Source organism: Sinohyriopsis cumingii, unplaced genomic scaffold (assembly GCF_028554795.1).
Source record: "Sinohyriopsis cumingii isolate HCF-2022 unplaced genomic scaffold, ASM2855479v2 utg000695l, whole genome shotgun sequence".
Classification (NCBI taxonomy): Eukaryota; Metazoa; Mollusca; class Bivalvia; order Unionida; family Unionidae; genus Sinohyriopsis; species Sinohyriopsis cumingii.
In genome coordinates, this window is record NW_028315924.1 from 3,897,623 (window position 1) to 3,919,374 (window position 21,752).

General features: G+C 36.1%; 1 protein-coding gene across 3 annotated transcripts in view; it reads left to right on the forward strand.

The window, feature by feature from the left end:
• The window catches only part of LOC149773304 (synaptogenesis protein syg-2-like), a 73,246-nt gene that overhangs the window by 28,517 nt on the left and 22,977 nt on the right, over window positions 1-21,752 (forward strand). For all 3 annotated transcript variants that reach the window (XM_089946534.1, XM_089946535.1, XM_089946533.1), the window contains exons 3-5: window positions 1,525-1,827; window positions 5,754-6,062; window positions 16,409-16,669. In XM_089946534.1, coding sequence (XP_089802660.1) covers window positions 1,525-1,827; window positions 5,754-6,062; window positions 16,409-16,669 — 873 coding nt within the window. The remainder of the gene's footprint in view (window positions 1-1,524; window positions 1,828-5,753; window positions 6,063-16,408; window positions 16,670-21,752) is intronic.

Here is a 21,752-nt window from a genome sequence, read left to right on the forward strand (position 1 = left end):
CTCCCCACCTGTGATTGATGTCTACTAAACAGTATAAAATTCCTAAACCAAATAAGGAATTATTTTTAAAAAGTTTCCAATACTCAGGAACTTTGTTCTGGAATAGTATTCCAGTTGAGATTAGAAATGCCCACTATTTCCTTCTTCCAAACCCAATTTATCAAGTGGCTTCAGAGATGCAGCTTAAATAAATAAATTCCTTTGTATTAGGGCCTCAAGGTTGTTGTTGTTGTTGTTGTTGTTGTTGTGGGGTTTAACGCCATTTTTCAGCACGATAGGCTATACATGGCGGCCAGTATTAATGGTGGAGGAAGAACCCGGAAAACCCCGGAAAGAACCACCAACCCACGAGAAGCTACTGGCAAGCTTTCTCACATGCCCACATTGGCTGAATCTTAGACTCGAACCGCCGCAGACAGAGGTGAGATGGCAGTGATCCGTAACGAAGAGCGCTTTAGACCACTCGACCACTCGGGGCCCCGGGCCTCAAGGTAGATTAGTTCTTAGCTAATTGTGTTACCCTCTTTAAATAAGGTCATTATTATTATTACATTTCATAACAGTTGGAATGATGGGTATATTAATGGGCATACGTTAAAAGAAAGGAAAGTCGTCAGATGGTCCAGACTGGTAGTGATGTGATGTGATTTTGATTTTTAACATAGCTTTAACAATTTTTCAGTTATATTGCTACGATGTCTGCAATGTGCCAGTTTATAGTGATGTCTAGCACTGGGGCATCATGCCGCAGACATGTAGCATGATGTCCCACCCAGTCACATTATCCTGACACCAGGCCGACCAGTCCTAACACTAACCTCTTAATGCTGAACACCAAGCGAGGCAGCTGTTAGTACCATTTTTGTAAGTCTCTGATATGACTCAGCCAGGGATTGAACCCATGACCTCCCGCATTCGAGGCAGACGCTCTAACCACTAGGCCACCGGAGTGGTCCCAGACTGGTAGAACACAGGTCATCCTTCAGAAGAAGTTAATATGAACATATGATGGAACATTAATAATAATAATGCATGTAATATTTTTTATAGTGGGTATTGATCATATAGCTAAGTGCCAGCTAATCTCCAATAAGGCCTTTGTGATACCTAAACCAGGAATTCATAAAAAGGATCCTTCTCCTTCAGGAAGGATGGTCATATTTATGTACATTTTTATTGACCAAAAGATTTCTTAAAAACAATTGTCGTTTGGTTCTGAATGAAAATTGTGATGATCTTACATCCAATATGTCACTAGTGGCCATTTTAAAAAGTTGTTTTTGCTCAAGAATATTGGAGATGCTTTCAATAATCAGAATTTAAAAAGAAGAAGGTCATACCTTGAATTCCTGGGAAGTCTTTTTGATCAGTCAATTGCTAATTCCTTAGTGGGGCTCTTGTTTATGCATGATTTAATGAAAAGAGGGATGTGCCAGGCTTATAGAGGACAATGTGTCTCTTCAGTCAAATTATAGAATATTTTCTAAGCCCAGTTTTATCTGTTTTCTTGTTATTCTTAAACAGTTACCTCACCTGTACAGACATTGGTGGGATGGAATGCCAGCTTCAACTTCCAGCTTGATGCAGACGTTAATGATTTCACAGTCTTTATCAGAAATAAGGACCAAGTTCTGTTAATGCGTGTGAAAGGCAATCGGGTGGAATATGAACTTGAATACAAAAACAGAACAGAGTTCAATGGAAACCTCAGCACAAGGCAAATCTCCTTTATCCTAAGAAATGTAACTTTGAGGGATGCTGGACTCTACATTGCTAGCACAGTGCAGCTTCCAGGTCCATATGGAGAGCAAATATTGATTGTGAAAGGTAATTCGTTTATTTTGACTGATGAAATTGTTATATGCATACTACATGAAGGAGAGGTTAACCATTAACCCATATTTCTTAATGTTTGAATTTGATAGCAAAAATCTTTCAGGGTTTTAAGATCCTGATGCATCATCAAATATGGTAGAAGAATAATGTTTAAATTACTTTTCTAAAACTGCTTAAGAGGATTTGACAATAATAAGTTCACTTGACAGCTTTTCTTGTGCCATCAGTTGTCCCCAGGGTTGGCAATTTCACCAAATGATATGATAGGCAATATATTTCCATTTTTAAAATATAGGATTATTTTGGGAGGTAGCTGGGTGAGGTGGTATACTGGTAGCTAATTTTAATTGTAATAATGTTAAGGTCACTAGATATATTATTTTACCAAATGCAGTAATAAGCAATGCATTACTACTTATAAAATGCAGGGTTTTGGGGTGGGATAGGGTGTTGAAAGTACTCTTAATTAAATACCTTCAATCATTGTACAGTTCTCTCCTGCCTCACACTGTGAGGTCTTTAAATTTTGGTCCAAGGCAATACAGGTAGAAGTCTGATTCTCATATGTAGGCTATGGCATCAGAATGGGATAATGTTATGTTTATTTATTGATCTCCAATTACTAAAGGAGAGGAGAGAATTCCTTTGACTAGGTACCAATGATAGGAAATGACATAGCAATGCAGTAGTAGCAGTTAGTTTTCTTCAGCCCCAACAAAATAAAAACTGCATTTCTAAAGAGTGTTTTTATCAAATTTGACACCATTATACCATTATACTATAACAGTACATTTTAAATGGTCCAAATTAGTATTATAAGCTGGGCAATTAGGAACAAGCCCATTTAAAATTTAAATACAGAACAGCCTACCACAAGTAATTATTAATGTTCAGCCTGCCCACAAGTCATTATTAATGTACATCCTACCCACAAGTCATTATTAATGTTCAGCCTGCCCACAAGTCATTATTAATGTTCAGCCTAACCTACAAGTCATTATTAATGTTCAGCCTGCCCACAAGTCATTATTAATGTTCAGCCTACCCACAAGTCATTATTAATGTTCAGCCTGCCCACAAGTCATTATTAATGTTCAGCCTGCCCACAAGTCATTATTAACGTACATCCTACCCACAAATCATTATTAATGTTCAGCCTACCCACAAGTCATTATTAATGTTCAGCCTGCCCACAAGTCATTATTAATGCTCAGCCTGCCCACAAGTCATTATTAATGTACATCCTACCAACAAGTCATTATTAATGCTCATCCTGCCCACAAGTCATTATTAATGTACATCCTACCCACAAGTCATTATTAATGTACATCCTACCCACAAGTCATTATTAATGTTCAGCCTGCCCACAAGTCATTGTTAATGTACATCCTACCCACAAGTCATTATTAATGCTCAGCCTGCCCACAAGTCATTATTAATGTTCAGCATGCCCACAAGTCATTATTAATGTTCAGCCTGCCCACAAGTCATTGTTAATGTACATCCTACCCACAAGTCATTATTAATGCTCAGCCTGCCCACAAATCATTATTAATGTTCAGCCTACCCACAAGTCATTATTAATGTTCAGCCTGCCCACAAGTCATTATTAATGCTCAGCCTGCCCACAACTCATTATTAATGTACATCCTACCCACAAGTCATTATTAATGTACATCCTACCCACAAGTCATTATTAATGTTCAGCCTGCCCACAAGTCACTATTAATGTACATCCTACCCACAAGTCATTATTAATGTTCAGCCTGCCCACAAGTCATTATTAATGCTCAGCCTGCCCACAAGTCATTATTAATGTACATCCTACCCTCAAATTATTATTAATGTTCAGCCTACCCACAAGTCATTATTAATGTTCAGCCTGCCCACAAGTCATTATTAATGCTCAGCCTGCCTACAAGTCATTATTAATGTACATCCTACCCACAAGTCATTATTAATGTACATCCTACCCACAAGTCATTATTAATGTACATCCTACCCACAAGTCATTATTAATGTTCAGCCTGCCCACAAGTCATTATTAATGTTCAGCCTGCCCACAAGTCATTATTAATGTTCAGCCTACCACAAGTAATTGTTAATGTTCAGCCTGCCCACAAGTCATTATTAATGTTCAGCCTACCCACAAGTCATTATTAATGTTCAGCCTACCCACAAGTCATTATTAATGTTCAGCCTACCCACAAGTCATTATTAATGTTCAGCCTACCCACAAGTCATTATTAATGTTCAGCCTGCCCACAAGTCATTATTAATGTTCAGCCTGCCCAGAAGTATTTATTAATATTCAAAGTTAAGAATAAACATTGCATACAATTGTTACATCCTATGTTTCATTTCAAGTCAGAAGAAGAAGAATAAAAGGAGCTAAATTGAGCTCAGCTACAAATGATCAGTGCAGCCAGAATACATGAACTAGAATGGTGATTATTTGGCTAACTGCAGTAGATCAATATAACCTTATAGGTACAATGTTTCTTGACCTTAAAGGCTTTTTATCTTGTAAATAACAAACTCCTGCTGGAATGGCTCAGCATATGTCAAGTTAACCACTAAAGTTTAGCTCAGTTTCAAACCTATCTTGAAGAACAAGTTTCTATTTTAAATAAGCATTCAGATAAGAAACTGATAAAATCATTTGTTCCACAAGGTTCAGTTCATATAATTGTCGAAAGCCTCTGGAAAATTCGTCAGTGGACCAAATAAGCTTCTTTTTTAAATATAGTCATTATTATTATTATTATTATTATTATTGTTATTATTATTATTTCATGACTCTATGGATATAAACTAAGTAACAGAAAGTAAAACTTTACAAAAAATCTTATTTTAAATTTTGATAGTTATAAATGAAAATGTGAGAGGAACTTCTTGCAGTATTAGGTATGTAGTGAATGCAAACTAATCCTGATACAATTTTATGAAAGTTCAAAAGAATGAAAAGTTCCATATAAATGTCATAAATTCCATGTAAATTTAAAAGCTGGAAATGTACTGGTCTGCCAAGAATTCTGACATCAAAATGGCATAACACCTTTGAATAATTCACAATAGTTCCAGAATAATATTATAGTCCAAATAATGAGCACATTTTGTTTCTATTGAACAGTCCATTTCCTCTCAAATAATATCAAAGTACAACATAAAACATGTCTGCAGACTTACAACAGGAACACAAGAAATAATAATAACTCCTAAATAGCAATGAAACTGATTGATTAATTCTCTCATTTTAGACACCTTCTATTGCAAATATATTGCACAACATACCCTATGTGACAGACCACACTACTCATTTTGTCTTGAAATTGGCTATTCATGTGACCTAGCCCAACCAATGGGAAATTACAGAACTCTTTTAGAACTGTCCAAACCCCATCAGCCAATGAGAAATTAACTGAAAGACATCAGTAAGTTTTATTATTAAGATTAGTATTAGTAATTGGCAACACATGTAAGCATCAGTTTATAAATCATGTGTAATTTTACATTCTTAACAGACCTAAAACAGACTAGAGCCACATAGGCAAAATCTAACTAAAGATATTCTGTACAATTTACAGCCATGAACAAAAATTAAAAAAATTAGATAAAATCATGTACCAGGAGTTACAAAAATATCGATATACATAAAACTTATTTTAAAGTCATGGGGCAGTGAACTTTCCAAATTAATGGTATTCAACCACATGAGAGAATTAACCAACCCTCTTATTAACCCATGCTACAGCAATTGTACTTGAGACAAAGAAGGTGAAGAAGAGAAAGTCTATTGTTTCCTCCCCCATCCTATCATTCAAGTAGGTGGTGGGTGATCCAAGGGACACCTCACCTGTCATGAATCTTTATTGGTGTGTATGATCATGATAAATTATATCTGTTTTCTTCTTCAGCTTCCCCATCAAAGCCTCAAATTGTTGAAATCACAACTCCAGTATCTGGCTTGCAATCCATTTTTAGATGTTCCACTCAGTCCAACAGTGCTCCTGTGAACCATAGTTTGATAATGATGTCTGAGTGGGAATTCAGAAGAAACAATCAGCTTATCATTCCTGGAAGTCGATATTCCATGGCTGAGACAAATTTAACCATCGCTGGCACTAGTTATGAAGAAGACAATGATGTGAGGCTAACTTGTGTTGCCTACGAGGATCTAAATGCAAAGTCAGAGAAAAGCGATGAATTTCTAATCAATGTCAAATGTAAGGCTTTTTTTGGGATTAAATAATATTTTCACAAGAAAGAACCAGATATAGGGGTGAAAGTGATAAAAGGCATTATTATTTGTGTATATTTTCTTGGGGTTAATCTTGTTGTGGCAGAATAACTCAGGAGAAAGCTTCTCTGCTGTGTTATGGCAACATTTTGAAGTCAGTGAGAATTTTGGTCAGTATCATTAAGAATTCCAGAGAGACATGATATTGAAAAGGAATACAATTATTAGTGAATAGTGCCAGTGGTAAACCCATCCACTGGATTGTGAAGACATTCTGGAGGGTCGTGGAAGGTTACTAGGATCTTTCTAGGTGTCAAATCTTCCCTTTTGCTTTCCTCTTAAATATAACTATGATTCTATTTAGTTTGCCTTCTGTACTTCATGTGTATTCTGTTCACGCCATTTCTTTATTTCTGCCTTACTCTCCATTTGTTATATGTTTCTGATGAATAACTCAAGCTGTTATCCATCCAGAGGTTTGAGTTATGAATTTAAAAATAACTCTGAAGTATTTTTTTATTTCTTTAAAATACTGCAATTTTAACTGGTTCCTTGCACACTGATATTGTCAAAAATGCCAGGGGCTGGTGGTGGGTGGGGTTTTATCAGTACTTTGATATAAACAAAGATGGCTACATCATGCCTAGGAATTGGAAGCTAAGTGCTTTTCCCAATGATAAACAAGGCAGCCAGCCTCCAGGGCAATGACTTGGGAAGGTATCACACTTGGATCCCTCATGGTATGAATCTGACGCTCTACCAACTGTGCAGCCATGTCCTGATCCCCCCACCAATGAAATTGTGGGTCCCTAAGTCCTTAAGGTGTGGCATATATAACATGTAAACTGAATTTAAAAAGATTATTTTTAATATTTTGATAATGTCTCCTTTTATCTACCAAAAACTATATGGCTATACAAACCTTAATGTGCAAGTGCAATTGTTACATAACACTTGTGTGCATCAATTTTAGGTCATAATGCATTATCTTCTGTAGCTGTTACAAGAGGATTATATTGTCCTGTATATCTTTCTATATGCCAATCTATGCATCATGTTACGAGGGATTGTATTGTCCTCTCTATATGCCAATCTATACATGATGTTATGAGGGGATTGTATTGTCCTCTCTATATGCCAATCTATACATCATGTTACAAGGGGATTGTATTGTCCTCTCTATATGCCAATCTATACATCATGTTACGAGGGGATTGTATTGTCCTCTCTATATGCCAATCTATACATCATGTTACGAGGGGATTGTATTGTCCTCTCTATATGCCAATCTATACATCATGTTACGAGGAGATTGTATTGTCCTCTCTATATGCCAATCTATACATCATGTTACGAGGAGATTGTATTGTCCTCTCTATATGCCAATCTATGCATCATGTTACGAGGGATTGTATTGTCCTCTCTATATGCCAATCTATACATGATGTTATGAGGGTATTGTATTGTCCTCTCTATATGCCAATCTATACATCATGTTACGAGGGGATTGTATTGTCCTCTCTATATGCCAATCTATACATCATGTTACGAGGGGATTGTATTGTCCTCTCTATATGCCAGTCTATACATCATGTTATGAGGGTATTGTATTGTTCTCTCTATGTGCATCATGTTATTAGGGGATTGTATTGTCCTCTTTATATGCCAATCTATACGTCATGTTACGAGGGGATTGTATTGTCCTGTATACCTCTCTATATGCCAATCTATACATCATGTTATGAGGAGATTGTATTGTCCTCTCTATATGCCAATCTATACATCATACTATGAGGGGATTTTATTGTCCTGTATAACTCTCTATGTGCTAATCTATACATCATGTTACGAGGGGATTGTATTGACCTGTATACCTCTGGATTTGCCAATCTATGCATCATCAAAGAGGGAGTTGGTATATTGGGATTTTTTGGTGGGGAGCCTGTATATTTGCCTTTATTTACCTTAAGAACTTTTATCAACTAGTGGTGGGTCTTTTTACTTTTATACATCAGAACAAGAATATATTTTCAAAGTTTTTAACAGCCAGATTTTTGTGATGACTTCTAATTGGTTAAATGACAGTAATGATGATGAAATAATGATAGGATGAGAGGTGGGTGGGGTGCATGCTGGAACAGTTACATTTGTAATAATCTGTTTACTGTTTCATTTTTATTTTCCTTCCATTCTATATCACTTTTTTGGCTTTTTAGTGTATGTCTCTTGCAAGATAGAATCAGGGATATTATGTGTCTACAAGATTTCCAGAGGCAATTCCTTTGAGAAATATTAAACAAACAAAATCCATAGTAAAAGTTTTGATAAAATGTTTTTACACTTTTTAGCATTCCCAGATCTATCCAGTGATCAAGAGTCAGACTTTATATCCTGAATTTTCCAGCAAATTTTGCATGAATTAGGGCTTCAACAATTTAAATCTTTTGCTTGTGACCCTGAAGGTCAAGAGGTTTAGGAAAAATCTCATCAAACTTTGATACAGAAACAGATTGGGATGAAGGTGTTCATTTGTTGCTTGCTGTTGGGGAATTGGTTTAAAATCATTAGGGTTTAGTCCTCTTGATCTACTTTTTGGACATACTCTCCTAGGACCATTGAAGTTATTAAAAGAGAATATTCTTTCAACTGAAGTTTCTAATATTAATCTTTTTGACTATGTCTCTGATTTTAAATATAAATTGACAAAGCTTTTTGAAATAGCAAGAACTTCATGTAACTTGGTCATGAACAAAGTTAAGGTATGACAGAAACGTAAAGGAAAGAAGTTTTCAGCCTGGCGTTAGTGTTCTGACTCTCTTCCCCAAACTTCAAAATTCTCTTTGGACCTAGTAGTATGGTCATTATACAATTGAAAAGAAAGTAAGTGACTTCAATTACATCTCTGCAAGGAGAAAACAGAAACAACTTTGTGACATAAATATGTTAAAGGTGTAATCTAGCAGAGATAGACCTTTTAATCATTTAGTCAGAATTAGTTATATCTGTCCCACACAGTGAGGATTTAAATGATGGAATGCAATTAGACTGTAGTGAATTAGTGAACCAGTCCTCAGAATTCAAAAATATTAAAAAATCTGGACCAGAAATGTTCACATCTACAACCAAAAGGAAAGAGTGAACTAAAATAGCTATTATGTGAATATGAGCACTTTTTTTCCAGATGTTCCAACATGACCAAATAATATCTGCTATGCCAATGAAATTGTGGATTCTACAACTGTGAATCAGTGTGACTACAGGATGAATCTCCTCAAGAAAGAATGTTTGAAAAAAGAAATTCAGTATTTGCTGGAGAATAATTTCATAGAATCAAATAAAAGTAATTGGAGTTCACCATGTATTCTTATGCCAAAAACAGACAATATTTTCTGTATATGTACTGTCTCTAGAAAATTAACAGTGTCATCTAAATCGATGACTACATTGACAAATTTGGAAATGCAAAATATTTCATCAAGTTTGACCTTTTGAAAGAATTCTGGCAAATTCCACCATTGGAAAGAGCAAAAACAAATTGTTCTTTGCATCTCCAAATGGACTCGATCAATATAAAGTGATGGTGTTTGACATTCCATCATTAGTGATCATGATAACATCTGGTTTTAACAAACAATGATGACAGCATCTACAACGATACTAAAAAAGATCACTTTTAAACTATTGAGAAATACTTTGATTGACTCAGTGGTGCAGATTTGACAATTAATTTAGGTAAAATTGAGTTTTGCCATGCTTGTGTTACATTTTTAGGATATATTGTGTGACACAGTCAAGTTAAACATAGAAGTTAAGGTCAAGGGTAGCTCTGAATTTCCAGTGCCTGTCTGTAAAAAGCAGCTGAAGTGAGTTTTTTGGTGTGGCTGGATATTATCAAAAAGTTTGTTGAACCCCATACCAGTTTGAGGAGTAAGAAAACCAAGTTGCATTGGTCCAACACATGCCGTAAAATGAAAAACAAAAATCAGAGATCATTGAGGTAGAGTTTGATGCTGCAGAAATTACATTGATGTTAGGTACATCAATGGAAATGATAATGTGATTTATTTAAACAGACTTGGCCTTGTTTTTATAAATTTATTGGAAATAAGCTTTTTAAAGTCCAAGCCATTTTCTCATAAGTCAGGTGACAGTCTATATATATATATATATGAAGATCAAGCAAGCAATTGTTCATTCCTACTTTAAGTTCAGCTCTAAAATTATTGTCAGATATACTTTAAGAGGAATCAATTATTTATAAAAATATTAATTGGAATTACATTGTCCTCATTGACATTTTGATCCAAATCACTATTTTGGGATAATGGTGAAATCATTTAAGGACATTCTAGATTATATCATTGTGATACATCAAGACTGTTGGCACATCGGTTCATTCGAGGCTGTTGGCACATCATCACATTCAATACTTCATTCAGAGCACTCTATGTGTTTGGACTTGTGATAGAACTTTTATGATTATCTGAGATTTAATTCACAATACTATAAGTTTCTTTCAAGTTTTCACTTTGTTTTCTAGGGAACAAAATTATTTGTTGAGTTTTACTAAACTTGTTGCTTTTACTTTTTCATTTACTTAGGTTAAGACTATAGAGTCATAACACAACATAATGGATAGTGATCACTTATGGCATATTGGGGAACTGCAACTTCTATATTGTTTTCAACATTGCTAGAATAGATGTGATTAGAGTTCATGTTTCAGATACCATTGTTACTCTAGTGGGTACATGAACTAGGTGTTGATAATTCAGAGAATTTGTGGTTTTGATCCAGCTTTGATAGGTGTCACAAAGCAGAGACTAATAAAAGTCACCTGCTAAACGTTCTTCTTTGTCTTTATTTTTTATGTACAAAGTTTAAAGCTTACTTTTAAATATTGTATATGAATTACTGTTGATGTTCTGTGGTTTGCATACACAGCCTAATACATATGTTTTTTGAACATTATGTGTCATATCTAGCAAACTATTTCCATATCATTTTCCTCAAGATCATATTGTCATTTGAACAGAATGCCATCCTTAATGTCATGGAAACTTTCATGTAGTTTGTTTTCTGTCATCACAGGAGGAATCACACAATGGAGATCTTTTAGCTTGTTTTGAAGTTTCTGGCAAAATGTGTTTGGATTTTAAACTTAAGGTCCCATCGTCATTCCCATAATCCTAATGGCAGCATATCTGCATGGAACATTTCAGTGTTTTGACCTATGTCCATATTGTATACAGTCATGACATTGAATTTTACTAGTATGTCAGCATGATTACAGTACATTATGCCATTTACTAACACCATTGTCACCAAAATTGATGATAATTTTGTTTATTGAGAAAGGTCGCTAGTTTCTGTGGCATCAAATATATGATCAGTTTCTCACCCAGGATTCAAACCTTTCACTAACATATTCAGTAATGGAATCTCCAATTATGAGATGGGCCCCAAGTGGCTGAGTGGTCTAAAGCGCTCCCCATTCCGGATCACTGCCATTTCACCTCTGTCAGCATGGGTTTGAGTCTCAGGCTCGGCTAATGTGGGTATGTGAGAAAGCTTGCCAGTAGCTTTTCTTGGGTCATTGGTTCTTCCCGGGGTTTTCCAGGGTTCTTCCTCCACCAGTTATACTGGCCATCATGTATAGCCTATCTTGTGCTGAAAAATGGCATTAAACCGTACAACAACAACTACTACAACAACAACCACTTATGAGAGTGATTTTTGGGGGGAATTAGCATGTTCCATGAGGTATTCTTTGCATTATGACATCTAAAACTGTTATGTCTAAGGTGGGAAGACACTTTATTGCTATTTGTGACAATGCATGATAGAGAGTTTTCCAATGTAGCTTGATGGACTGTAGGAGTTTTCCCTATATTCTGGGTGGGTTTGGAATTATTATTTTCTTTCTGGGCAGTTAATTTTTATTTTCATAAGCCTACTTATGTTACTGATGTGCTTTTTTCATTCTTCTATCAAGGTATTAACAATGTCTTTTTTCATTTTTGTAATGTCTTCTAGTACTGCCATTAAAATGTACAGGGATAGGGATTGGATCAAGTCCCCCACCCCCACCCCTGTCCCCATCTGCCTTCACATCCTATGCTGGAATGCAAGGAAAGGGGATTGGAATCTGTATCTCCCCCTTCCCTTATTTTCAATGATTCCATACATGAGATAGGGCCCTCCACCTCATCGGAATTAGTTCCTGATGACTTGATGGACAATTTGACACTGGACCCAGAGTAGAGCTGATACTGTGACTTGTGTAATGCCAACACCTCCTCATAAGGTGGCATCAGCCAGGAAGGCATAGCATCATCTATACCATCCAGGAAAGACCAGTGGTATCATCTTCCCATTGGAACATGTAATATGAGTCCCTACTCACCAGTCAGCTGCAGACAGTGGCACAGTGTGCTTCTATGCCACTTCTGCCCCTGAGTGACATATGATGCCTGGCCACTCTCTGGTTCAGAGTGTACTAGGCAGTGATAGTGCCTTTTCCATCCTCTTTGATACCAATGAGTTTATAATAGAAGCAGATCCACTGACACCTCCTACTAGTTTCTCTCAGTCCTTTACAATGGACTCATGCCTGAAACCATCAAGTCAAAGTTGAAGAAGATTCCTTCTATTTTCAGGTGGTCAAAGACAACCAGATATTATGCTTCTTTCTCATTCTTTCATGACTGCGGGCATCTCTGAGATTTTCAACAGATCAAAACATTTCTTGGCAATGTTGAGAGCAATCCATTCCTCCCATTTCCCTGAGATCAGTGGACTCTGACTCAAGCTACTGTGTACATTCTATGAAGCGGCCTAATAAACCTCCCCAGTTGGATGCTGGATTGTCTCAAGTGGGTATCCCACCTGGTGCCTGGGCACACCTGCCAATAAAGATAATTTAATCTATTGAACAGAAAGCTTGGATGTCACCATAGTTTCTCATGCTGACCTCTTTTCAGCTACTTCTTTCAGTATGCAGAAGAAAACCACAGTGATTCCAGCCTCATTGGAGCATATGCTGAAAAATGTTGTCAATATCTTCTATTATGCACTTTATGTTTTAATGGTATTATCAGCTAAATACATCTGCTATGATTGGACCCTAACATTGTCAAGGTATTGGCATTTCAAAGTGAATTGATGCCCTCAAAGCTCTTAATCATTAAAGACCTTCTCAGGGCAACTTATTTTGGATTCAGACACCCCATATGGAGGACTTGTTTCTGCTTTGGCTACCCATGATATGAAGGATCACCAGCACAGCTCCTTTACAACTGCTCCTGGCCCATCACAATTGGTCAGGAAGTGTAGTAATGCAAATCAGCCCTAGGGGTCATCAGCAAGGATCTTTAAATAGATGCAGCCTCAGTCCAATCTACAACCTCTACACAGCTTTAGGGATTTAAACCTCTGCTGCTATCCTAAATGTCCTAGTAATTGCTTATTTAAACCTTTCAGAACTAAAACTTATTCTGGGTTCCGTCTGACCAGCTAGAACAAATCCTGATGCCTCTGCAAGCAAAGAGATCATTATCAGTTTGCCTCTACAGGTTCTCATTTTGACAAGGTGGAAACCACACATAAATTCTCTGTCAGTTTGATTCACTTGAATCAAATTTTCAGCATCACTTGCATTGGTGGATGAATCAGGATAGATTCCTAGCTGGGGTTCCAATGCTTGCACCTGCTCCCCCCCTCCTATTGTTTGGTGATGCATCACATTCACATTGAGGCATTAAGAACCAGATGATTTAATTCTCCAGGGTCAATGGACATGGGACAAATTGATCATGAAATGATGGTCATGGTTCCAGTTTTGCAAGGTGTATCATTAGTAAGGGATTCATCATAGAGTATATCTGACATACAGGAGCCCCATCTCATTGCATAGAGGTCTGGAACCTACTGTGCCAGTAAACATCAGAAAATCTCTTTTCACACTAGGGGTCAGCCTCTTATGGACTTGTTTGTGACCAGGCTCAGCAACAGACTTTGTTTTCACATTTTTCTTAGCCTGGGGTATACGAGTATGGGCAGTGGATGTGTTCAGCTTTGGTGGGATTCTCTGTTTGCATGCACCTTCTGACAATTCCAGGTGCTACCTAAAGTTCTACAAACAGTCAAAACGTCCACTGCTCATATCATTGTTATAGTCCCACAATCATGGTGCTATTGAAGGACAACCCAGGGTGATACCTCAAAGAAGGGATCTTCTATCAAAACATGGGCTCCATCATTTACAACAACCTTCACACTTTCCATCTTGTTAAGTATTCTGAGCTGCAGGGACCTGTCTATCTGTCTTTATGCCCAGACAGAATCTGTCTTGTGCTTAGTGGTGTTGAACCAAATACCCCCTTTCAACCATTGAGTCAGACTTCCATCCAGGACTTCACCCCCAATATGTTATTATTTCCTACATTGGCATCTGCAAAAAACTGAACCTTTTGCCTTGTTTATCAATCTATCAATACTAGCTGTCTCAGTTTTGATAGTAATTATGATTTTTTTCTCTCCTTTGTTAAACAGACTTTCTTATTGCAAAAATCAATTACCTTCATTAGCTCTAATAGCTATGATTAAGGTTTTGCATTTTGCTGATAACCAAATAGATTTTTGTACCTTCATATATATATATATATATATATATATATATATATATATATATATATATATATATATATATATATAGATACTAAATTCTTGTCACTGTGACATAGTTGCATGCATTATTTATGATGATTATATTCTTTTATTTTTTTCTCAAGTTCTGTTCAAGAGGAATCATCAGACTAGATGATAATATGCATGTATATGAACACACTGTTACCACAGAAAAATGTCAATGAGACCTACATTTCACAATTTTCTGGCTTAGGTCAATTTTTTTATTATTAACTTTTGACCAAAATAGATTTGTAGACCCAGTAACCATTTTTAAAAAATTGCACAGTATATAATGAAAATTAAATCTGGTTTTCACTTTCACTGATTTGTGGGACTTAATGATATGCTCATTACCTTTAGATAATGGTGGTTGACTGAGACTAAGAAACTGGTATTGTGTTGCCAAATGGGGCTAGTGTGCATGACCAAGTGAGTGACATTGCATAGTTTAAATAAGTTCTCTGGTACTGCAAAGTAAGTGAAAGTTCAATTTAGAGTTAAGAGAATAAAATGCCTGCTTTTTTTGAGGAATATAATACAATTCCAATCACAAGAGCTGGTAAACTTTCCATTATCATGTATCATAACCACACACACAGACACACCCAATGTTGCCTACACATGTTTGGTTGGTTTTGATTTTATGTTTAACATCACATTAACACAGATTTGTCTAGTACATGCCAAGTCAGTTGGAGTAGAGTATTTTGCACAGTAGTTGACACGGGCTGTCACCTGACTGAAGGATAATGACCTGCACCATCCTGAGTTTGTACTATCATTAGTACATTTGTACTGCCTGACATTGCCACCCTGATGCAACACACTAGTTAGGCCTCTACTTAAGGTAGATGGTCAGAAGTGCCTGGACTCTTCAGTTGGCTGGTCTTGTAAAGTCTTATGGCTATATTAATGGCTGATTCTTCTTCACTGATTTTCAGACTTGTAAAGGTTACCAACATAATTAAGAAAAGCCGCACTGGATTATCCTGTAAAAAAGTAAATCCCTTGTGCAATTATTGCTGGAAGTGATCATTATTCATCATCCAGAGACTTCCCTTTAGTGAAAGCAAAAGATGGAAATACATATAGTAATGCATGAGAAAGGCACCATAGCTTAAGCAAGGCCACAACATTTGTGGAACCCACAGCTCCAAGTACATGGATGTGGCTGGAATGGAGAATTAACCTTCCAAATATACTGTCTGTGCTGAGAGACACATTACCCAGCCACAAGATGAAACCAATGTTTATATTACCTTGCTGCCTCCAAAACTGATACAAGCAGCTACCCAAACCATGAGTGAAGCAAATAATGCAAGTATTCAGTGTGACAATGTAACAAACAAGATATTGCTACCAGGGAGCATTAGGTTATATTACGTTCACAAAGAGACCAGCAAAATTACTGGTTCCTGTAGTCAGCATAGCAGTGACAAATAAGAAACCAAACTACTACAAAAGGTGACCACAAATCCCTCAAAGCCAAAATGTGTTTTTGTTTTATCCGGAGACATTTTTTACTTGAAAAGTTACTGTATTAGTTTTTTTTTAAAATTTATGTTGATTGCAGAAAATAAGTAAGGGCAAATGTTCTTCATTCATTAATGTATTCTGTAAGTGTTATTTTTCACCTTTCAGATGGACCTCATAATGTACATGTAACAGGAGATCCAGTTGTGAGTGAGGGAGGGAGATTGACCTTAACCTGTTCAGGAGACTGTAACCCACCATGTAGTAGTTACCAGTGGCAAAAAGGTCCACAATTCAACATTGTTGGATCCTATCCATCCCTAGTGATAGATAACATCAATAGAGGTCATGCTGGGGTATATATCTGTACTGCCAACAATTCTGCTATCTCTAACACCTCTTCAACACAGATTGCTGTCATTGTTAATTGTGAGTATGCTAAAAAATGATCAGAAAGTTGAGATGTATATTTTAGTTGAACAGGACAGTCAAATTAGTCCTGATCATCAACTATCTTATATAGTGTTAGGTCAAGCTGTTTGCATTTGCTCTCATCTTAAACTGGGAATGAGGGGCCCCAAGTGGCCGAGTGGTCTAAAGCACTCTCCGTTACGTATCACTGACATCTCACCTCTGTCTATGTGGGTTCGAATCTCGGATTCAGCCAATGTGGGTATGTGAGAAAGCTTGCCAGTAGCTTTTTGTGGGTCGGTGGTTCTTTCCGGGGTTTTCCTGGGTTCTTCCTCCACTATTAATACAGGCTGCCATGTATATAGACTATCGTGTGCTGAAAAATGGTGTTAAACCCTATAACAACAACAACAACAACACTGGGAATGAGAAAATGTAAAGCCTACTGGACTCATAGGCCATCTCAACAATTGAAAATTGAATAAATCTATCTCTTAATAAATAATTAAATACTGGTAACTGAAAAAGCTGACAATTACAGAAAATGAAGATAAGACAACACATAACAAAGTTTATTTATGAATTTCTGTTTGAATCTGTTTAAAAATCATGCCATTATGTCAAGCTCATTTGAGTCATGACTCCCTTGGTGTGCGATTATGGAGTTCTCTGAGTGAGTTTGAATACTAGTTTGCATTGATTACTGCATTAATTGCTGTAGAACATCTGAAGTAAGGGTTCAGCTAGGGAGAGCACTTAATTTTCAAACATTGGGAGGATGAGATTATTTTTAAATAGCTTGGAAGCAATTTTTTTGTTCTGATTTGCAAATGTAGATATGTGAGAAAGCTGCCAGTAGCTTCCTGTGGTTGGATGGTTCTTATCAGGCTTTTCCTTGGTTCATCCTCTGTAAAACCTATATTATGCTGAGAATTGGTGTTAAACCCCAAACAGACAACAGCATCATCACATAAATGGCTTTCAGATTTGTACTAATGATGCAAATCCACAGCAAAACATAGTAAAACAATTAAAACAAACTGGCTGAATATAATTTGATCAGCCTTGACAGAAGCATCCTGGTGTTGGGACTTTCAGTGTTGAGATAATGATGCTGATGTGCCATCCAGTGGAGATACAAAATCAAGGGAAACCGTGAAGCAACTATTTTCAATTTGCTATCAAACTGTAATTCTTTCACTATTTAGATTTCTTTTAGTCTTCCTTAATTTTTTCCTTATAATTGCACTTTTTAGCCTGGTTGATCAATGTCAGCAAAATCATTTTCTTCTCTTCTTATTTTACCTGAAGTAAGGTGAGTGCAGAACTGGACGCACCTTAGCCATGAAAACTTGACAAAATTTATGAACTTTAGAAAATACTGGACTCTTATATCACTTTATGTTACTAAACATTTGGGTCTCTTCTCACCTTCATACTTTAAAAAAAGAAATTGGCCAACTTAAAAGAATCCAAATGTTGGCTTCTGGGGTCAGCTTGCTTTTTAATTAAAAAAACCTTCGTGTTTGATATCATATCGGTAAGTTCAAACAATGAGATTATTGCTTGCTGCCAGTTGTGTTTATTCACCACCTGGACTTTTATTTGTTTTACAGCTTTAATCAGAATTGATACAAATCGGCACTGATTTCTCCAGGGTAAATAGTATACACAGCAATAACTTGCTCTAATAATACTTTTTGTAACCCACGCTAATGAAAAGATTTTCATTTTGTACTCACATTAAATGTATTTTTAAAGAATGATTTTTAATTGTGAAACACTGTCATATAGTTTACCTGGATATAATACAATCTTGGTTATTTTGCACTTTGCACTAAGTCATGCATAAATAGCAGATGCTTTCAAGCAGTCATTTGATATTTCCTTTCTCATTTACAGTTTTGTTGGATTCAGTTTTCAGTCTGATAACATATTCAGACCTTTGACTACAAACATGATAACCGTTCCAGTGGCCTAGTGGTTCGAGCATCCGCCTCGGATGTGGGAGGTCGTAGGTTCGATTTCCGACCGAGTCATACCAAAGACTTACAAAAATGGTATTAACAGCTGCCTCGCTTGGCACTCAGCATCAAGAGGTTAGTGTTAGGACTAATCGGCCTGGTGTCAGGATAATGTGACTGGGTGGGACATCATGCTACATGTCTGTGGCATGATGCCCCAGTGCTAGACATCACTATAAAACTGTCACACTGCAGACATCGTAGCGATATGACTGAACAATTGTTAAAGCCACATTAAAAATCCAAGTCACACACAAACACACAAACATGATATGTTTCTCTGTAATTCATGTCAATGAACAATGTTTTGTGTTATGTGACATAAGCGATACAGTGTGGATGCATATGCTACATATACAGAAATCATGGATATATTTTTTCTTTAATGACTTGCGCATGATGAAAAAAAATAATAATAACAATGCAAGGTTAGTTTCATTCATTTTATTTTCAAATAAGTATTTAATTTTTCTATTTCACTACAGTGTGCAGGTGGGAGAGAATTCAACACATATTTCATTTCTTAATTCTTGGGATATATGACCTAGGTGAAAATAAGTTTCACCATATGTTCTGGGATAGAAAACAAAATTGTTTAATTGTTTCCAAATATATATGGTAAATATGGTATATCATTGCTTAAATTGACTATAATTCCAAGTCTTTCTGTCCAAGAATATTATTTTAGAACAAATGATATTTCCAGAGAATATTAATATGAATTAAATAATTTCATCCACATCAAAATATGGTACACAATGAGAACTTTTGCCCAGATTTTCCAGAGAAACAAAATTTATATCAAAAAGACTTAGATACAAAGAATAACTTGGATGACAGACAAAAGATCATTGTTCTAGAACAAATTAATTGATAATTAGAAGGCCTGTTACAATAAAGGACATGACAATCTCAATGAAAGATTACACAAGTCTCCTTCAAGACTCCTAGGATATGTCGGCCCCCTCCTAACAAAAGTATAAATAGGTGGAGAGAGAGTTGTGCCATCTCAAGAGGGAGATACATCATCATCTCCATTCCACAAGGGCAGAGTTACAACCAGAAGGCCTGGGCAGTAAATGCTTTCAGCCTGAAGTGGGATTGTCTGTTCGCTTATGCCTTCTTGCCCTTCAGGATGATGGCACCAGTCCTACACAAAGTCAGGCACTACACGGTTCAACTCATTTGTATTGCCCCTCTGTGGTCTTAGTGATCATTTTCAATGATCTTCTAAATCCATAGCATCCCAAAGATTCAACACCTCCATGCTTGGCTCATCTCAAATGAGCATGAAACATTTACTTTCCTTTGCTTCTGTCAGCAGAGTCAGTTGTGTTCAGTATTTGAAGTTTATTTTCTTGGATTGTGTGTGTGTGTTGAGTATTTGAAGTTTATTGTCTTAGATTATGCTATGTGTGTTGAGTATTTGAAGTTTATTGTCTTGGATTATGCTATGTGTGTTGAGTATTTGAAGTTTATTGTCTTGGATTATGCTATGTGTGTTGAGTATTTGAAGTTTATTGTCTTGGATTATGCTATGTGTGTTGAGTATTTGAAGTTTATTGTCTTGGATTATGCTATGTGTGTTGAGTATTTGAAGTTTATTGTCTTGGATTATGCTTTGTGTGTTGAGTATTTGAAGTTTATTTTCTTGGATTATGCTATGTGTGTTGAGTATTTGAAGTTTATTGTCTTGGATTATGCTTTATGTGTTGAGTATTTGAAGTTTATTTTCTTGGATTATGCTATGTGTGTTGAGTATTTGAAGTTTATTGTCTTGGATTATGCTATGTGTGTTGAGTATTTGAAGTTTATTTTCTTGGATTATGCTATGTGTGTTGATTATTTGAAGTTTATTGTCTTAGATTATGCTATGTGTGTTGAGTATTTGAAGTTTATTTTCTTGGATTATGCTATGTGTGTTGAGTATTTGAAGTTTATTTTCTTGGATTATGCTATGTGTGTTGAGTATTTGAAGTTTATTTTCTTGGATTATGCTATGTGTGTTGAGTATTTGAAGTTTATTTTCTTGGATTATGTGTGTTCAGAAAGTTTGCAAGGATTTGAGACATTAATTGATTATCATTGAAATAATAACAAGCTCATTCAGCATAAAACAGGGTCGTTTTGGCTGCTGTGTTTAAAGTTTCTTGAGAAGTTACAGTGTGTATTATCTGCCATTGGTAAAACTCCAAAAAGATACCAAACACCACATGAAATTAATAATGGTTTGGAATGAAAATTTCGGTGGTTGGAATCAAGTTCAGAGGATATGAATATGCATTCTGCCCTTTCTGTAATACCGATTTTAAAATGTGCTACGTTGGCAACAATGACACTATGCATCATGTATCGTATTAGAGCATATTAAACATGACACCAAACACACCAGCCCTGAATTCCATGTTCGTGGAATCTGCATCAAATGTGGAGAAAGATATATGTGTCAAGACACTGTTTGCCAACTTTATAGGCAAACATAATGATAATCTTCTGTTTATTTTCTTTTTTTCAGATTTTGCCAAGAGAATGTTCCCAGACTTGGAAATTTTGGACAAAAGTTTTCATACAAATGAACATAAACTACTCACATATTAACCCAAGCTTTATGCTCTTATTGGGATAAGAAAGTTGAAGACATGTGGCACAATGAAAAATTGGCCATTATCATCAAAAATCCTCTCATTAAAGTAAAATCTACTGTTAGTCCTAAGCTCATTTTGATGTTCCATCACATGTATGTATTACTGACATAAAAAACAGAGGGGGAGAGTAAACCTAAGTTTTGTTTTGTAATACTACCTGTTGGATGCTTTCATCCTGCCCTGGGTTTATTTCAAGATTCTATATTCTGATTAAGGTTAGATATAGGAATATTAAGCATGGGGCAGGCATATAATGTGCCGTTCATGGTGATCATGGTTTTGATTTTTAAACCAATTCTTTCATGCAATTTATAGTTGTTCCTGCAATAAAATAATGCCAATCTGTCCACCAAAAAATATTTGCCTTGACAAACATTTTGCAGATTATTATATGACTCGATGTATGGTCATTGGCCTCTTGGTTTTCATTAA